This window comes from Pteropus vampyrus, unplaced genomic scaffold, assembly GCF_000151845.1.
Source record: "Pteropus vampyrus isolate Shadow unplaced genomic scaffold, Pvam_2.0 Scaffold91, whole genome shotgun sequence".
NCBI classification, from domain to species: Eukaryota; Metazoa; Chordata; class Mammalia; order Chiroptera; family Pteropodidae; genus Pteropus; species Pteropus vampyrus.
The window spans coordinates 8,978,438-8,999,253 of NW_011888872.1; the positions used below are offsets into that span (position 1 = coordinate 8,978,438).

Consider the following 20,816-nt stretch of genomic DNA (forward strand, 5'->3'; position numbering starts at 1 on the left):
TGGTGACAGAAGAAAATTTAACTTTAGATAGTGAACACATAATGCAATATACATATAACATTATTGAACTGTACACTTAAAACCTATATACTTTTCTTAACCGATGTCACCCCACTAAATATAAAAAAGAAAATATCAGCAGACAGAATTCAGCAATACTTTAAGAAGATCATACACCATGATCAAGTGAGACTTTTTCTCAGTATACAAGGATGGTTCAACATCCACAAATCAATCAATGTGATACATCGCAAACAAAATGAATAAAAATCATATGGTCAGATCAGTAGATGAAGAAGAATTTGATAAAAATCCAACATCCACTTATGATAGAAACTCTCAGCGAAGTAGGAATAGATGGAACATATCTCAACATAATAAAGGCCATATATGACAAACTCACAGCTAACATACTCAATGATGAAAAGCTGAAAGATCATGAACAAGACAAAGATGTCCACTTTTACCACTTTTATTCAACATTGTATTGAAAGTCCTAGTCACAACAATCCAACAAAATAAAGTCATCCAAATTGGAAAGGAAAAAGAACTGTCATTATTTGCAGATAGCATTATACTATATAGAGAGAACCCTAAAGAATCTACCAAAAAAATACCTGTTAGAATAAATTAAGTGCCAAGATACAAAATTAGTATTGAGAAATTAGTTGCATTTCTATACACCTATAATGAACTATCAGAGAGAAATTAAGAAAACAATCTCATTTACAACTGCATTAAAAAATACCTAAGAGTAAACTTAACCAAGGAGGTAAAAGATCTATACTTAGGAAATAAGACATTGAAGGAAAAAATTGAAGATACAAATAAATGGAAGAGCATTTTTATCATTTTTAATATGGCCATACTACCCAAAGCAATCTATAGATTCAATGCAATCCCTATTAAAATACCAATGGCATTTTCGAAGAAGCAGAATAATCTTAAAATTTATATGGAACCATAAAAGGCTTCGAACGTCCAAAGCAATCTTAAGAACAAAGTTGGAAGTATCACACTACCTGATATGAAACTATACTACAAGGCTATAGTAATCAAAACAGCATGGTACTGGCTTAAAAACAGACATGTAGATTAATGGAACAGAATAGAGACCCCAGAAATAAATCTATATGTATATGGTCAATCTATGACAAAAGATGCATAAATATGCAATGGAGTAAAGACAGTCCCTTCAATAAATGGTGTTGGAAAAACTGGACAGACACATATAAAGGAGTGAAACCAGATCACTTTCTTACACTATATACAAGAAAAATTTGTCTACAGCCATGCTACCCTGAACAAGCCTGATCCCATCTGATCTCGGAAGCTAAGCAGGGTCAGGCCTGGTTAGTACTTGGGTAGGAGACCACCTTGGAAGACCAGGTGCTGTAGGTGGTAAAAAAAAAAAAAAGGGATTGTAAACTGACAAGGTCCTTGTAATCTGTGAGGTCAACCAAGAGTTGCCTCGCCTAAAAAAAAAAAAGAATAAATTCAAAATGAATTAAAGACTTAAAAACATGAACTGAAACCATAAACTCCTAGAAGATAACATAAACAATATACCCTTTAACATCCCTCTTAGTGATATGTTTTTTGGATATGTCTCCTCAGGCAAGGGAAATAAAAATAAATAAACAAATGTTACTACATCAAACTGAAGTTTTTGCACAGTGAAGGAAACCATCAGCAAAACAAAAAGACAATCCACTGAATGGGAGAAAATATTTGCCAATGATACATCTGATAAGGGGTTAATATCCAAAATACATAAAGAACTCATACAACTTAACACCAAAAACAAACAAACAAACAAACAAAAACAACTATGCCATTAAAAAATGGGCAGCAGGCCTGAATAGACATTTCTCAAAAGAAGACATACAGAAGGCTAACAGATATGTTAAAAGATGCTCAACATCACTAATTGTCAGTGAAAAGCAATTAAAAATACAATGAGATATCACACCTCACACCTGTGAGAATGACTGTTATTAATCAACAAAAACAAGTGTTGGCAAAGATGTGGAGAAAAAGGAACCATCGTGCACTGTTGGCATGGTTGTAAATTGGTGCAGCCACTATGGAAAACAGTATGAAGTTTCCTTTAAAAATTAAAAATATAACTACCATATGACCCAGCAATTCCACTTCTGGGTATTTATCAAAAGAAATCCAAAACACTAATTCCAAAAGATATATGAACCCTTTAGTTCATTGCAGCATTATTTACAATACCTAAGATATGGAAGCAACCTAAGTGTCCCTCGAAAGATGAATAAAGAAGTAGTGTGTATGTGTGTGTATATGTACTACACACACGCACATACCACCACACGCACACATACATACACAATGGAATGTTACTCAGCCATAAAAAAAAAAGAATGAAATCTCGCTATATGCAAAAATATGGTTGGACCTAGAGGGTATTATGCTAAGTGGAATAAGTCATAAAGAGAAAGACAAATATCTTACAATTTCACTTATCTTTGGAATCTAAAAACAAAATAAATGAACAAACTCATAGAGACAGAGAACAAACTGATGGTTGCCAGATGGGAGGAACGTTGGTGGGATGGATGAAAAAGGTGAAAAGAGTAAGAAGTACAAATTGCCAGTTATGAAAACAATCATGAAAAAAATAAAAACCAATCATGGAGTTGTAAAGTTGTAGGGAAAATAGTCAATAATGTCGTAATAACTATGTATGGTGTCAGATAGGTACTAGATTTATCAAATGGATCACTTCATAAGTTATATAAATGTCTAATCATCATGTTGTACACCTGAAACAAATATTGTATGTAAATTGAAAAATAAATGAAACTTAGAAAAATAAAGAATATTTTATTAAGTTGTTAAAAAATAATGTATTAAAGATGCCAGCATAGCCAGACCATAAATTAAATTTTAAAAATACTGGTAGAAATAGAAGTACCAATGTTGCCGCTTTTATGTGCACACTAAAATTTCACATTTCATTGAGCAAACCTTGGAAGTCAGAGTGTCTGAATTTATATCCTAATTCATCCACTTGCTGTATAATCAGAAGCAAAGCATTCTTGATTTTGTGTAATTGCTTTTGTGCATCTGCAAAATGGCATGAATGATATTAAATACTCATGACATCATCTGATAAAAGACACAATGTATGTAGAGCACTTAGCATTGAGTCTGCCACATAAAAACTTTGATAATATAAATTAGTTTTTATTAGCAGTACTAGGAAATTAATTGAGTAAACAATATCATAAATGGAAGTCAGCCTGTATCTCGAGCAAGAAGGGGAAATGTTAGTAATTGGTACTTTATCCTTTAGACAGTTTTAAGAGTACTTCTGGATTCTATCAGCATAAAACTTTTCTCAGTATCCATTGTGAAACTAGTAAGACAAGAGCGGTGTTTCAGTTGGATAAATTTAGGATGCCAGGATGGGAAGAGGGCACATATCATTTGCTGTTCTTATTTTTGGTGGAAAAAAAGATGTGGGTCTCTGCCCCACAAAACGAAAATGATTAGCTTTTCTGTCTGCTCTTATAACCCGCTTGCTCTTCCTCCTAAGACATTGAGGAATGCTCTGGGCCACAGGAGTTAACTGGCATACCAACCACACGCCCTCCCCCCATGACGGGTGGCTTGTCTTCCATATTTCCCAATTCTAGGCTTGACAGGCTTCCTTCTAATGGGCTCAGTGGGGAAGCTGTCTAATCTTTCACCTCAGCTATTGCACTTTCACCAAAAAGAATGTGATCTTTTCCCAACAAAAGAAAATTGAGACGGCAATAGCTTCTCTGACAGGAATATAAAAATGATCACCTGAAGTGAGTAGACCTAGTTTTAAAATCAGGAAAACTGTACACTACCTTATTACCCAGAATGACCTGAACTTATGTAGTTGCTATACAGAACCTGATTGAGGTGCAGTGCATATAGGATCCAGCATACAACTCTGCACTTACTTCTATAGTATACCTTGGAATTCTAGATCAGGTTAGAAAGGAGGAAAAAGAGAAGTGACCAAATAATTTTTTAAAGAAACCCTAAAACCTAATCAAGAATTATCATTTCCAAGATAAGCCTTGCTGTCAGTTACTACTAAAGAGTGGTTTTAGGTGATTGATTTCATGATACTTAAAAATATATAATAAAATAACATTTTGAAAAGAAATTTAATTTACTTTAACCATAGGAGCCAGAGAGCACCGATCCATAAAGACAGACTTTCGCGGATAAACAGAAACAAGGTCCACCTTGACAATTAATGGCCTGAAACAACATGACAATTAATGGCCTGAAACAACATGTCCTGCAATGTAAATGGCTGTTTGCCACCTGAATTTGCAGGGCCTCCATTCATGGAAGTCCCTAAATACACTGACTCCTATGGAGATAATGTCCTTAGCAGTCACTGTCAGAGTGACTGAGTCATGGCATGCAGTACATATTATAAAATTATCTACTTTTGGGACAGCTGCTGATTCAAATACCTTTTGTGTAGAAGACACAGGGAAAAAACTGGACCATCTTTTTGCATCACACTTAATCCCCCTTAGAGCACTTGCACATTTATCGTCCTACCTGACCGGATCCTCACAGTGACCCTGGGAGGCAAAGAATGTATCGCCATTATGTTTTTGATTGAAAAAATGTTAGCAGAGGACAATGAACTGCCAAGGGTCATTCACCAAGTTAGATGCAGTGCCTGGACTAGAACCGAATGTCCAATATGCTTTTCACGACTGTGTAGTGCTTTCCTGAATCGGTGGGAATGCAAAATCCTTTTACTGGAAAGAACAGATGCATGGCAGGAGATGTAGTGAAATGTGTCTGGAAGAAGGAGAACTGGACAGCAGCTTATACAAGAGGCCTAAACTGTTCAGTTCTATGGGAAAGGATAAAATTGAGAATACTACCGAATTATTCTGCAGTCATAAACGCAGTCACATTGAATATATAATGCTGTAATAGACATACCTGAGTTCGAATTTTGGCTGTGGCACCTATGAAGCCTAAATAATAGAACCTGTTTGAGACGCAGTTTCCTTTCCTGTAAAGTAGTGGTAACATCTATGTCACAGAGTTATTATGAGGTATAAATGATCTATTTGTGTAATTTATTTGGTTAACAACTGTTAACCAAATTGTGTAATTTATTTGGTTAACAACTGTTACTTTTACTGAATTATTATGTGGTAGGCAGTGAGCCTACCACATAATAATTCAGTAAAAGTAACAGTTGTTAACCAAATAAATTAAGAAAAGCAATTTAAGCCTTGCAGTGAAGTAATAGCAGCCATGTTGAACATCAGTTGACAAATCATGTGAAAATATATCTGCTAAGGGTAAATCCATGTACTGTTAAGAAAGAGGGTTTTGATAATTCGACATATTTAAGTAAATTAACCCCAAGGTATTATGAAATCTTCCCTGGAGCTCTTCAAAAATCTGACTTTACCTATAAATTATGAAAGAGAAAAACGGTGACTGTAACTACTTCAGTCAGAGGATTGGAAGGAGTGTCGCTGCAGTATTTACGTGTACACGTGCATGCATACACACTCCCTCCTGCCCTCCTTCCCTCTCCTTTTTACTCTAGCTATAATTCCTAGTCCAGAATTGAGGATTCCCTGGAATTAATCCTCTTGTTCTGTGTAAAGATTGATTGTGAAACTTACTATATGTAAAAATGTGAAATGCATCTTAAGAAAAGTGATTTCTGAGTGTATGTATTTTGGGGTATTTTAGTCAATGAGTTGCCAGTAAAAGAAGTTATTTTACTATGGAAGAGCTTAGTTGAATAGAAATGAGTAACGGAGAGTGTCATCTACATTTCAAAATATAGCTCTTCTTGCATTTTCTGAAATGGTAATACATTTTGATGAAAAACACATACAGACTCTCCCTAGCTTTCGACCTGACTGATGAGGCCCTTTTCAACTTTGTCTAATAGCAACGGGAATTAAAAGTACCCTAGAAACTTCTGCAGCTACTCTGCTGAATGTGAGAAGAGTTCTAAGTTAGCTCTCAACTATTTGTAGTACTGTGGGTCAGATGATGCTGATGTAAATAAGGCACCTAAATGAATCAAACCAAAGACTGCTAATTTGGTTGACTGTAAATAACTTAAGGACTTTCTCATTGGAAATTAAGCACATATTGCTTAGAGGCATAGGGAAGATAAATACAGCTATGATACTTGCATTGATGCATGTCGATACCAATTTGCACAGAAGTGATTTCTGGTTTAATTAAATAAATGTTATATTTAATTAATTTTCTGACGATATTTTAGGGGTGGGAGTTAGGGAAGTGCTGAGGTAAAAATATTTTATAAGGAAGTATGCAATGATATTGCCAGTGTTTTGCTCACTATTACCTTTACTCTAAACTTTGAAATCAAAAGTTTCTCACACTCTTAATGATTGCCTACTTCCAACCTACTCCCGAAAATTTATAAATTGAGAAAAACTCCTTCCTCTAATCAGTCAAAATAACATACAGCTAGTCTGTTCAATCTTCATTAGATGTCGGAGGGTGAGGGAAATGGTAAAAAGAGAAATAGAGTCGTGGGAGACTGGAAGACTAGCAATCTAGTCCAGAAGAAATGACCCAGCAGAAATAAAACATGTCTTCGTGATTCTGTTCTCGCCATCTTTAAGCCATCCTATCTCATACCTTCCTTCTTGAGAAATCCTCTGTGGCTTTCCAGGCCGTAGCCTGTCCTAGTTGGTGCTTTCTGTCCTCCAGGCACATGATGAGTTTTGTGTGTCTCTAGCATCCTTTCCCATGCAAAACCTAGATTTCTGTTGAAGATAATGATCCTCTCAATTCCACTCTAGAAAGCCTGAGACCTTCTCTTCTTTAAGTCTCATCCCAAATACCTTCTAATCAGAGAGCCTTTTACTGATGATTCTTTCTAAAATCTCCCCTCTCATTATTATTTCTCTTAGTACCCAATTTTTATGCCTTCCTGTGTTACTGAAATTTTTAAACTTAAAATTGTCTTTTTTTTTTCTTATCTTTTCTATTTTATTTCCAATATGCTGTAAGTTTTAAGAAAGTAGAACCTATAACTGTCTTGGGCACCTTGGTATCCTTAACATCTTATATGGTACCTGGCAAATTGTTGCTCAATAAATAGTAATTGAAAATGTTTAATTTTTTTCTACTTAATTTTACGTTTTCCTTTTTTCTTATCGCCATACATTAACCAATAGTAAGAACCTGGCATGACTCTTTCATACATCTTTCACCAGGTTTCTATAAACATCTATAAATACAGGTTGTTTTTCTCTCTCGCTTTATAAAAATGAAAGCATGCTATATGAATTGAACTTCCTTTTCTCTTTTCCTAATATATTATGGACATATTTCAGGTCGACAGATTTAATTCTAACTTCTGTTTTTAACTCTGTAAAAATTCTAGACTATGGGTGTGCCATAATTTATTCAACCATAACCTTGTTACCAATCTTTTGTTATCCTTTTTCTTTTCTCACAAACATCATAACAAACACCTTGCAGTATTACCTCCGTTTTACAATATTGTCATTTCGTTCTTCTTTATTCCTTCAAATTTGTTTTAAAAAATTCTCCTTATTTTATTTTGACTTTTATTCTAGTGAAATTGAGCATCTTGTCCTACATTTAATCTCCAGTTTGGATCTTCTGTTCTCTACTTCCCACGTGTATTTTTGTCCATTCATCTAGTGGGTTGTCTTTTTCATGTCAACTGATACATACTCTGTGTATCTTAGAGATATTAACTTTTGCTCTGTCATATGTACTACAAATATTTCCCCTCTTTCTCCTTGGCATTTGCACTTTGTTGGTGACAATTCTCTTACATAAAGTTGTTATTATTTACGGAGTCAAATATGCTGATCTCATCATGTATGACTTTATTTCATGGTCTGTAATTTGTATGTTAAGTTTCATGTCTACCTGCAAAATTTTTCTCTTTCCCACGAAACTCACTATGCTGTAGCCACTCTGACTTTTGTTTATTTTCTGAAAAGCAAGCTCTTTCCTTTCTTGAGGTCATTCCACATATTATTCCTTCTCATTAGAAGACGATTCTGCTCACTTTTCACTTGACTACTCTCCACTCATTTTCCATGTCTCGGCATAAATGTCGCAGACTCAGAAAGGTTTTCCTGACTCTACAGTCTAAACAGAAGCTTCTGTTCTACTCCTGCATGGTATCTACCTTTTCCTTCATCATATGCATTCCAGCTATTGCCTTCAGTTTAACTGTGAGATTCTTTGTTGTATGACTTTTCCTCATCATATTTAAAGGTCCATGAGGGTGGATGTCAAGTGTGTTTGGTTATCTACTTCACCTCCAGGATCTAGTACAGTTCCTGGAACTATCACTCACTATATATTTATTAATAGAAAGAGTGAATACTCTTGGAGAAAACTTCATAAAAGACAGGAAAACTTCATAAAAGACAGGGAAACCTAAGTAGTAGTCAGCTAGGCAGAAAGAAAACGGTCATATGAGCCAGGCATGAAGGTAGAACTTTTATCGGTATATGGGGGGTGGGGAGGCGGGGAGTGGACTAGGGGAGAGCGATAAAATTATAATTCCAATTTCCTTTGAGAAAAATGGAAGACAAATTTGAATAGGCAGCTGCGGGTGTACTGTGAGGGACCATGAGAATAGTAGTCACATAGACACTTTAGTAAACACCATAACACTTTCAAGGGTTCTAATCAAACCTTATGTAACCATGTAAAAAGTTTATGAAGTCTGCAGATGACTAAGCTGTGGACACACAGTTTACAAAGTACAGGGTAACTGAAGAACAGGATTCTGTAAATGCCATGATGTTATGGCTTCCCCCAGCAATGAGGGAGAGGTGTGTGTTCCTCTATTAGTTTTAGTGTGCCCCAAGTCACCCAGGGCGTGATTGTCCATTGTCTTTTCTGTTTCATGTGGTGCCATTTGAGGCAGTTGCCCGCCCTAGTCGGTGCTTTCTGTCCTCCAGGCATGTGATGAGTTTTTTGTCTAGCATCCCTTCCCACGCAAAACCTAGATTTCCGGTGAAGATAATGATCCTCTCAATCCCACAGTGGTGGTCCCTGCACTTTCTTTCAAACATGTGCCTTGGCAGCTTTGAAAGTAGTAGAGGGAAATGTTAGACCCAGCAGCCATGTGGGTGAGGAAGGCTTATTGATTTCCAAGTTCTTTCTGAAACTCCAGTTCATTGGAAGGGCTAATATGTATCGGACATATACTCTCAAGCCTTTTGTCTGACCTGCAGAAACAAACTTTGGAATGTGCAGGGCATGGGTGGAGTTGGTGGGAAGGGAGGGATTTGAAACAGTCAGAATTTGTCACTTCTATGTAAACCACACTGTGAGCTGAAATTAGTTAATACCAAATGCATCATTGCTTACCTGCTTTCTTGCAGCTGTAGCATTTAAACGTATTCTTGCGGGTGGTTGCATCCTACTTTCTTCTGACCCAAGTTGTACTGAAGCACTAAAATAGAAAAAAATAATAAATTTTATTTTATTTTTGGAGATGGGTGGAAGACTGTACTAATCTTAATTCACAAACACCCCAGGAGGCTAGAATTCCAATTTTCTTTTCACAATATTAATAAAACTGAGTACTGGAAAAGTCAAATCTTTCCCCATAAATCTGAAATCATTTTCAAGGCTAGCCTAGAAATATAATAACTTCCACATCTATTAAAACACAGTACAGAACTCTGGTCTAATGAGATCATTTTACACAGCTCTTTTTCCTAGGTGGGGTGGAGAAAGAAATTTAAAATTGTTAACTTTTAATTTAATCTATGATAAAACCTGAAAGACTGTTCAAAGACTAGTGAGAAAAAAATCAATAAATGGATCTTGCCAATAGTTTTTTTAAAAGATTATTGTAACACAGGATATACTTTATATACCCCTCCTGATCTGAAATATATAGCTCATGTTCCATTTTTTATATTGGTATGTTTTATCCTTCATTATTACTTAAGATTAGAAATCTCTTACAATTTTTTTTCTTAAAGCTTAAAAGCTGGGTTTTCACAGTCATCAGTACATAGTGAAACCCTAGCTTCATCCTTGATGTGACAGAGTCATGGTTGATGTGCCTGTAGACTAACAATCTATATTGAAGAAATAAAACCAGCAATAAAAATTCCCTGGAAACCAGAGTCTCGCCCTACAAAGCTAACTTTGGAAACAACATAAATATAATAAGATTACAGTGAAAGAACAGCTCATCCAAGTATACAAAATAGTTTCATAAAAATGACAATTTGAATGATAAAAAGAACATCTGATGGCATGGTTATTGCCTTGGTGAACTCGTCAGTGAAAATATAAGGTCTCACCATCATCTACCAAACCTTCTTTATATGTTACAGGAATTAGGACTTTAAGCATCATTTCTCACACAGTATTGCAAAAGAATAAATCAAGAGCACTTTTATTTTTTAATAATATTTGATTGCTATGTTTCTAGCCTCAAAGAATAACCAAAGGATGCCAAACACTTTCCATTGCAAAGTGAAACCTCTTTGGAAAAATTCATTAATGTTCAAAAATTTACCTTTCAAAATGTATAGTAATTTAGAACTTGAGTTATGAATCATCTTGCTAAGTAAATATGGGCTTTATACTCTCTACTTGCCTATACTAAGGTTATGACTAGGTACAATCAAACAGTGGCAAACAGATAAATATAGGCTCCAGTGCAAAACTTAATGGCTTAATGTGCTCCTCAGATCCCCATCTGTATAATAAGAGCTTTTTTTTATTGATAATAAGATATTTCATTTGATAAAGCATATAATTTTATTCTGTAAACAAATTTAGAAAGTTAATTTTAAAGTAAAGCACTCCTCCAATGTAGGACACAAAGACTGTGCTCTGGTTAAACACTTGCGTTTAGACATTTTTGCCAGCAGGGGCTATTTTTTATTATGCTTTGAAGTTAAGAACTTGGCAATAAGTGTTATCACTCTTTGCCATCTTGCTGAGTAATGCACCTAGCCCGACAGGCAAAGATCCTGACCCCACTGGCCTGACCTCCATTAATCTGAGAGTGAGCAAGGACACACTCACTATGCTCTCTGAGAGCCACCTTCAAGGATAAGTCATGAGCTGGGAGAGGGTTGCACAGAAGAGGTAGAGAGGGGGATGAAGTAGGAAGAATAATAGAGAGAAACATAGGGTTGATGACAGAGGACCAGAGGAGCTGGTAAGAAAGGAGGCCTGTCAAAAACAGTTATCTGTAATATATATATATAGCCTAATGTGTCTCTTAAACATGTTTATCCCATGGTGTTTCTTAGCGGGACCTAAATTAGTTCCTATTTGAAGATAGGATGCTCTTTCACAGATACAGTGCCAAGGACTGTCAAAATAAAGAATATACATCAGAACAATTTCTTTTCCTGTCTTGGTAGTTTAAAATAACTATCTCAGTAAATTTAAGGATAAGTTAAAATTTTAAATATTTTACTTTTTATGCAAAGCAACAAATGCATTTATTATTCTTTTTATATGACAAGGCACTGAGATATATCTTTTGCACTTACTATGCATTTTCCACAATGGGTTATTATCTGATATAAATAAATTGGTTTTAAGGTATAATGTGGAAATAACTTAATAAGTACCCTAACACCATGCCTACCTAAGTAATCACAATATTAATTAGACAATAAAAAACAAGAACATTTATAGAGCTAGCATACAGGATTCTTGATAAATTTGGGCCAAAGCAGACCATGTGCAAGAATAGAGACCATCAGATGTTGCCACAGATTTGAGAGAGGGAGAGGAAGAGAGAGAATTAAAAATCAATTTTCATCTATCCTTTAAGATAACACTACCCATACTCGTGTCTCAGAAATATTGCCATGGCCATTTGGCTGAAAAGTGGCTTTTATGAAAGAGGTTAAAACCCTTGTAACAGTTTTGTCCTTGCCAGTAGAATCATAGCTTCTGAATCATTTAGGCAAAAATGCCAGCAAAAATCAAAAGCCTTCATATTGCCATTAAGGTGTGTTTTTCCCACGTGTAATAGACCTGCACTTACACTTCATTCCACCTGACCCTGAGGGGTTGTGATATCACTCATCCTTCAGTAAAATGGAGATAGGATAACATGGTGAAACTTTGATAAGTAAAATAATGTATTATAGTGTTCATATAAATTATGTGTAACTCACAATGATTTTTTACTACATCCATTGAATTACTTAAATAGAAGATATATAAATGGAAATAAACACCTAGGATATTTCATCTACTCTTTTTAGCTTGTGCCCTAACCTCAAATCAAAATACATGTGCCACCACCAAAGGTAAATATTCACCTATGTCTGGTCGCATCGAGTAACCCTTACATGCCCTGGCTCTTTTGGTACCCATCATCAGTCTTACTGAAGTTTGCCATTGACCTGGGCTCTTTGTGCCTCTGGGCCCAATATAATGCATTGGCTACATTAGCTTAATTTTACCTACAATACAATTAACTTTTGCATTTGAGGACTTATGCTAATTTGTATGTATTTTGTTCTTTTAGCTCCCCTCCTTTATTAACTTTTACTTGTTTGTTTTTTAAGTTGTTCTCATCACATGCTGGGTCAAAGAAAGGGTAACAGAGTGAAAGTAAATTGTAGTTCATTTATTCGTTTTTTAGCACTCTGAGAAAAAACGGATACTGTTTTAATTATTTAAAATATCTGATTTCGTTTATCATGGAGTGTAAAGGGAATGCAAAATTCTTAAATCCATTAATTATATGAATTGCTTATGAATTTCTATGATTAAATTCCTTTTTTCCCAATGTCATAAATGGTTAAGAGTTAACTATTTCTTTTATATATAAGATTTTAACCAAATTATATAAGCAATTAGATTTTTTAGCCACTTCCATTAGTATCTACATTCAAATTAATATGAAATTTCCTTAGAGATTTTTCAGTGATCATCAAAACAAACTATTAATGACAGTAAGTGAAGCCACATTTATAATTCATGAATATATTTAAATTTCTCCAGCCTTTTATTGCACACCTGGGAGAGATGTCCTATTAACACTTTAGTGTATAAATACATCTGTGTTAGCACCAAAGTTAAAAAAAAATCACTTGGCCTTCAGAAGCATAAAAAGAAACAAAATTTTTAAATAATCATTTAGATATAGAAGAAATTACATATTCCAAACAGACCTATAAGAATGTCTATGGTAGTTATTAATTTTAATGTGAATCAGGGAGAAAAAGGATAAAATGTTTCTTCATTGGGTCTTGGGTTTTTTTTTTTTTTTGATTATTAAAAAAACATGATATTTAGAATCTTTATTTACATTGGGTTACAGAGTTACTTTAAGGTCTATATGTGACTTAAGCAGCGTTTTGGCTGGAGTTGCAAAATAAGAGAAGTATTTTCCTTAAATAGGTGGTGTTTCTCACATGTTTATGTGGCAAAATTGAAGCCTCTGAGGCTTTGCTTTGGTCTTTGTGTTCTTATGCTAGTTTTAACATTAAAATGTTGTGAGTGTGCTATGAAAACATATCAGAAATATTTAAGCAAAATAAAAATAAGATTAAATTCTTGGAAAAGATACTGTATTTATGATACCAGTATCTGAGAAAGAATGTACATATATGTTTGTAGTATAGAACAATTAAACCCTACATTCTATTAAAACTCTCAAGTCTTACTGTCATGAACTGTATGAACAGGATTTTATCTTCATTCTTTCCATTCTCTTCTGACAAAGTTAGATAATTATAAAAATGTGTTTAAAATGAAAGCATTCCATCAGGTGTGGGGAGGAACATTTAGCTAACATTTATATAAAATCCCTTTCAGCTCTTGTGACATGATGGTAAAAGAATACTCCTCAAAACGATCAAGTAGAAAGCTGTCATTTAGTGAAAGTTAGCAGCTGAGCTAATTGGAAGACTTTAGCAAAGATGACTGTATTTGAAAGAGAAAGTGCCACCTTTGGTTTGTCAGGTAGGGGAGTAGTGACAGAGTTCCTGCAGTAGGTTCTATTCTTCTTGAGAGGAAATTAATTTCCTGTAATCAAACGCGGATTATAGTCTTTGTCTCCTTCTACCTTGGCCATAGAAGCAACTCCAAGGCTTTGTATTCAGCAACATTACATGGGCTTTTGTAAAAGGAGTGACATATTCAGCATAAAAAGGTTTTACCTGCTGCATTTTATAACTCCAGATAACAGCATATTGCTGCTTTGAGACTGAAAGCTATTACTTTGTGGTGATATTTGTAAGGCCTTATTTGGGAAGGGAAGGAGAGTGTAGGCAGAAGAAGTCTTGGTGATGTTTGAAAATGTAATTACAAAGAAGTATAGAGAGCTATGGTTGGTTTTGTAGAAATACTTAAAAATAATTAATAGAAATGAAATAAAAGCACAGTTTTAGTCTTCTCAAATTGTTCAAATTTTGATGTGTGTATACACATAACTCACGCCACATATGTACATATACATATATATCATATATGCAATCTGGTGATTATTTAAATTCATTATGCATAATTTACAGAGAATATGTTTTGAAAATTATAACATTTTTAGTCCATTACATCTGAAAAGTCATCTTTTTTTGTAAGATGAGGGAGGAGGTTCAGAGAACAGAAAACACAATCCATACAGAAAAATGACCTACGGTCAGAGATGGGATAGAATCTTCTCTCTCCATATTTCCTATTTTTTTAAAATTCTTTCAAAAAAATTTTAAGTGTATTATGTAGAGGAAAAGAGTCACCCCTTCGCCTCCGCTAATCTATAAGTTAAACACCAGGATGTTTTCTCCCTATCTATGGTCAATTTCAGTGCCTAATGAGGCCGTGAAGAAATTGATGCACCCTATAATCCATTCCTTATTCCCAAGGAAGAGCTTTTATACTCTTTATACTTTGGTAAGACTGAATGAGGGTTTTACAGTTGAAGTGACCTAGCCAGTCCTTTATTTGTTATCATCCACTAGGTACTGAACTTTGACTCAAAACCAATCTAGATCATCTATAAAACATAAAAATATTTTCTTATTTTATTCTCCCAAATTTAGTCTTGATGATCACTCGATCACTATCAATGGATGAATAATATGCATGTATATTTTTGTAAACAAATAAACCTCCAACAGAAAAGGAATTAGTTCTGTTTTAGTTTGTAAAGATGTGACTAAAATCACACTTTTACGAGCAGGCAATTAGACCATTCGAAATGACTGTGTTATATTATTGTTCAATACTGTATTCATTATGCATGAGGCAATCTGATTGCTTAAATAATCCCAAATTTAGCTATCCTGATTCAGAGTCTAGAGTTATCCCTAAATACTCTGTATCAATATCTTAAAGTGATATCTTCTAATATTATAAGGTAGGGTCCTTATGATTTTATTTTCAATGTTGGATTTATGGTTTTTCACCTAACACATCAACATGGCCCTTTGTTTGGGCCTGCACTAACAAGATCTTATTAACAAAATTGATCTCTGAGAAAGAAAACGTGACAACCTCTTCCCCAAGTGCTTGAATTCACACTCCCTAGTTTTTAGGGACCATGATGCACAGAGATGGCCACATTTAACAGCACTATACATTTCCTGAAGTAGTAGGTGCTATTCCATTAGACACAGAAATAGATGGTAAATGATAATATAGGTCTCAAGCATTCAGTGAACTCAGTAATCACTTTGTGTTTCTATTCTCATTCTCTTTCCTACAGCCAACCCAACCAGGGCAGGCGGGAGAGAGCCATACCCAGGCTCAGCAGAAGTGATTCGGGAGTCCAGCAGCACCACGGGCATGGTGGTGGGGATTGTAGCTGCTGCTGCCCTGTGCATCCTCATCCTCCTCTATGCCATGTACAAGTACAGAAACCGGGATGAAGGCTCATACCATGTGGACGAGAGTCGAAACTACATCAGTAACTCAGCACAGTCCAATGGGGCCGTTGTAAAGGAAAAACAACCCAGCAGTGCGAAAAGCGCCAACAAAAATAAGAAAAACAAGGATAAAGAGTATTACGTCTGATCCCAAGATCTTAAAAAGACCCTTGTATAGAAATAGTCTTCATTTTATCTGAGACATAATAGAAACTTATTTACTTTCCTTTTTACGAAGCACATACAAAAGAAGACAGGGAATGCAATCAGGAAGGAAAGACTGTTTTTAAAAAATAAAAACAAGTATCTCATGCTCTTGTTTCTCCAAAAAAGAAAAAAAAGAAAAAAAAAAAAAAACAGGGGCCAATAAATTCCCTAACATCCACAGTGTTTTCATTTACTCTGCCTGTCTTTATGTTGCTGGAACATTTCTAAAAGACAGTGATGACTGCACGCATTCATAAAGCAAAGGAGTATTACAACATCAAGGCACAACACAAAAACAACACAAAACACAACACACAAAAAAAAGAAGCTACCTATGATCCTGGATTTAGCCAAAGTGCTAGCGCTTTCCTGAGAAGTCAGTTAGTCCCATTGCCAGAGAAGACTATGTCATGTTGAGTGACTCGACCTGCAAACCTTTAAGAGTTTGCCACCTGGCGCTACTGGAGCAGTGGTTGGAACTTGCATTTGAAACAAAGTGCTGGCTTTTTTGAAGACTTGTGTAGGAACACATTCAAAAAGCCCCTTTCTGGTTGTGAGGTAAAAAAAAAAAAGTTATGGAGGCCTTATTTTCAACAATGTGAAATATAAGGCACATTTTCACACTAAAATTTCAAAACAAAAAATAAGAGGGCATAGATGCAATCACTGGGAAATTTTCATGCACGCTTAATATGTTATTACATATGTTTATATAAAATCCATCTCTGTGTGCTTTCTGGACTGTGGTAAGTGACGTTTTATAGCCTGTTGTATAGAAAATGCAAAATATATCTGCTCTTCAGCCATTTTTGGTAAATTCAATGTTATAAGTGTTGCTAAGTATAGGGAGTTTTATGACATCAGAGCAACAATTAAACAATTATTTCAGGGTTTTTCTCTTTTTTTGCCACCATTATAAATTGCCACAATTACTTTTTTAAATAAAATTATGATGTAGTGTTTATTCTAAGAAAGATATGTATGAATGTATATAAAAAGATTCAGCTACTTTTTTTTTTCTTACATGTACAGCCTTCATTCTGTTGCAATTAATTTTTAGTATTTGTATGAAAGATGTGAATTAGAAAGTAAAATATATACATATGTATCTTATAACCTTTTTTCTCCCCCAAATACTCACATTTCCCACATACATTCATTATTCACAATCACAAATACACACAAACATCCACACACACATACACACATGAATCCAGAGGAATCCATCAGATATGATGGAAGACCCAAACATACGTATAATAGCAAATATTTACTGACGAATTGAAAAGGAGGAAAGAGGATAGTTGTGCCAAGGTATTGATGACAAATAGGGTGATTTGCTTCATTGAGATCATGCTCCCAAGAAACTCCGAGAGGATTTTAGTCTCTAATGAAATGGAACCTTTTCTTATCAAATAGAATATCAATGGTATCTCACTGCATGAATATGAATCGTTATGTGGGGAGGTTAGAAAAGCAAAATTGGTTGATCTATACCTTAACCCTGGCTGCTGCAATTGAAAATTTCATTTCCAATAAAATATATATTTTTTCTTGGAACCTGATGTGCATGATAAACATTTTGGAAAGTAAACACTTTCTCAACTAAGAAAGTATTTTCAGTAATTTTTGACTCTGTATTACTCTCCTTTTAAAAAATCTTTCTCTATCTGTTGATTATTGACTATTTTAACTTTTCTGGTTTTAGATATATATCATTAAACATAGTTTCAGTTTAACACATTAAGTAGTAGGAAAGTATAAATCATACACTTGTTTTTGCATATTGTTTCAATGATGTTTATAGCAATAAATTATCAGTATGAGAAGGTAATGCAAGGAAATGCATTATTAGGTTAGAAGATGGTGCCTCAGTGAAAATTGGTCGCATTACTTTAACATCTCCTAAAATGATATTAGATTTCATAGAAGAGAATACCTTTACAATTAGCTTTAATCAGCAAAGGCAAAAAAAAAAAAAAAAAAAGAAAGAAAATGTAGAACATCTTTTGTAATACTTTAGTTGATGAAAAAAGCCAACAAGTGGCCTGGATTTCAGACATACAACACCTTAGAATCATGTACAATTTATAGCAAATCACCACTATCTATGGTTGCCAAGTAATTGTTGTATATGAAAAGTCTTAAAGGCTTTTCATGACCCAGAAAGTAGAAGTATAAAACTAAAATTTTATATCCATTATTTGTAGTTCAGATTTTTTTTTAATTTGCTAGGTTAAAAAAAAAATTATGTCTTTTTTTTCCCCCTCATTCAGTCTTACTCAGGGAAAGCCAGTGAAATAAGGAGGTAAATACAAAACCACTAATTTACATCTTGAGGTTTTAAAAAGAAACAGTTGCTTTTCCATTTGATCTGCTGAATTTGAACTAGTTTCCATCTGGAAAGATTCTAAAATATGACAGTAAAATAAATAATGGTATTTTTAAGCAGTATATCTATGAAATGTGTTGTTGTTTGGGATTGATTTCAATGTTTCTTTCCAACATAAATTTTAAAATTTCATGCAATGCTATATAATATTGTCAGTAAAAAATATTTCTAATGTTATTGGCCTACACAAAATCTAGCAATTTTTTTTTCTTCTTTCTTTGAAATGGAGAAAGAAAAGAGAGGAACATAAAATCCCAAGTATCTTCATACCAAAAGTATCAGGGTTCCACGCATAGTTTGCAGTTAATAGAGGATTTCACACTACCTGGCATAAATTTGATTACATCTCTAGATTGTAACTTTTTTGATCGAGTCTGCTTCTTTTTTATCCATGTAATGTGTTGCCTTTAAAAAAACAAACAAACATATTACAATAATGTGTGAGGTGGTCAATCCCTAAGATATCAAAGAAAGGCCACATGACCCTCCCCTTCTAGTGCTCTGTGTGACTGGGTATCTAAGGGTTTTATTTTGTTTTGTTTTGTTTTTCTGTTGCAAGGCCAATTTATCCATTATTGGAAATGCTAAGCAAGTGGAATTTACTGTTTTGTTAATAAAATATTTCTTAATATAACTGTGGATTTATTGATTTTAAAAAGTATATGTGGCACCATTTGGGGTTAATGACACAGAAGACTGCACTTGAAAGGAAAACTAGCCATTAGACAAGCAGGGGGAGAATACCAACTCTGTTTTTCCTCCATTTTAATATTCATTAAGCACTTCTATATTCGTACACTTAAAGATATAGCCACTGAAAATGTATGTTTGTTTACATCTATTCATCTTGCTATACGTGAAATTACAAACTCATAGAACTAGTTGAAAACAACATAAGGATAATGATTTCATAAATCTATAAAGAGCAATGTAATTCAAGTTAAGTAAATCTATGATTGAATTCTAACTCTATCACTAGCTATGAGTTACCTAATTTCTCTGACTTCCTTTTCTCATTAGTAAATTAAGGGTAATAATACCAACCTCATAGGGTAATAAGGTGAAGAATAACTACTAATGTGCCTAGCACAATGGAAAGGAAAAAGTAGCTACTTGTATACTGTTGTTTTTCATAATAATAAATTTGAGAAAACAGATTAAAAATGCTCAAGTTTAGCTCTTTGAAAAGTAAAAATACAAAAAAAAAGTATGTAAAGAAATATAGCTGTTCATTTTCCATATAACTATATTTGTTTTTCTGCAAATGCAAAGTGACTTTTTGGAAATCAAATGACCCATCAGTTACTTTCTGTAAGTTTTAGCTCATTAGTTGGTAACTTTTATAACTCTGGCCTTTGAAAATAATCTCCTGACAGAAAAGCACGAGTTTGGTCTTTTTCTCTTTCTCCACAGTAAAAGGTTTAAACATTAATGTTTAATCCATTTTGTGCCACATCATTCTAGACATGTTATTTCTTTAATATCAATTTGAATGTTAATATTAACTTTAAATGTTAACAGGAACAACCCACATCTTACTGTCTATCTTAAAGTATATATAATTTAGCTTAGCTAAAAAATGTATGAAATTTCAAAGATGTTGACTGTATAAATTTTATCAGGAGTAAACAAACCAAGGATTCTTACTTGTGGAGCATAGATCCCCCGAGCCCAATGACTGGCTTCAGGGGTTACTAACCTCTAACAATAGTTATAACATTTGGCAGATCCATGTGGGGGAGTATTTTCTTGGGGAGAGAGTGAACATTTTCACTTCTGTAAATGATTCAAAACCTGTACAGAAATCAAGCAAAAAATATCTGACCCAAAATTTTCAGTGATTTTTTGCTAGGTCATCCAAATTGTGTAAAATAAGTAGTGTCGTATGTAATACTTCAGTTTCAAAAACACAGTACAGCTTGTGTTTCCTGAATATTTATTTTTGTTAGATTGTGGGAGTGGGTGCAAATTTATTTCATGCTCATTTTGCATTTAGATAGATTTCAGCAAAAGTATAAGCATTTATTTTTCATGTGAGATACATCATGTTCATTAGAACATATCTAGTCTACCAAATATATTATTTATATGGAAATTTATATATGCCATCTAAACTTCCAAATGGCAGCTAAGAAATATATGAGGAATCTGAGAGCTGAGCTGAAAGGTTGGGACCAGAGAGCAACCTCATAGGATGATATTTTAAAAATCACCGTTGCAAGCACAGATAAAACTTTTGCCATGGGGTAAAAGTTAAATTCTACTTTTTGGATTTATGTATTGAAAAATGTAAAAAATTAAGATTTTCTGAA

The 20,816-nt window shown here is 34.1% G+C and overlaps 1 protein-coding gene and 1 pseudogene across 22 annotated transcripts in view; both read left to right on the forward strand.

The window, feature by feature from the left end:
- Positions 1-19,480, forward strand: part of NRXN1 (neurexin 1) — a 1,047,547-nt gene extending 1,028,067 nt beyond the window's left edge. For 19 of the 22 annotated variants that reach the window (XM_023532814.1, XM_023532816.1, XM_023532823.1 and 16 more), the window contains one exon: positions 15,746-19,480. In XM_023532814.1, the coding sequence (XP_023388582.1) occupies positions 15,746-16,053 (308 nt within the window). In that variant the 3' untranslated portion in view covers positions 16,054-19,480. The remainder of the gene's footprint in view (positions 1-15,745) is intronic. The other 3 variants (XM_023532821.1, XM_023532829.1, XM_023532835.1) reach the window with 2 other exon arrangements.
- LOC111742317 lies at positions 1,283-1,401 on the forward strand (annotated as a pseudogene).
- Positions 19,481-20,816: the final 1,336 nt, after the last annotated feature.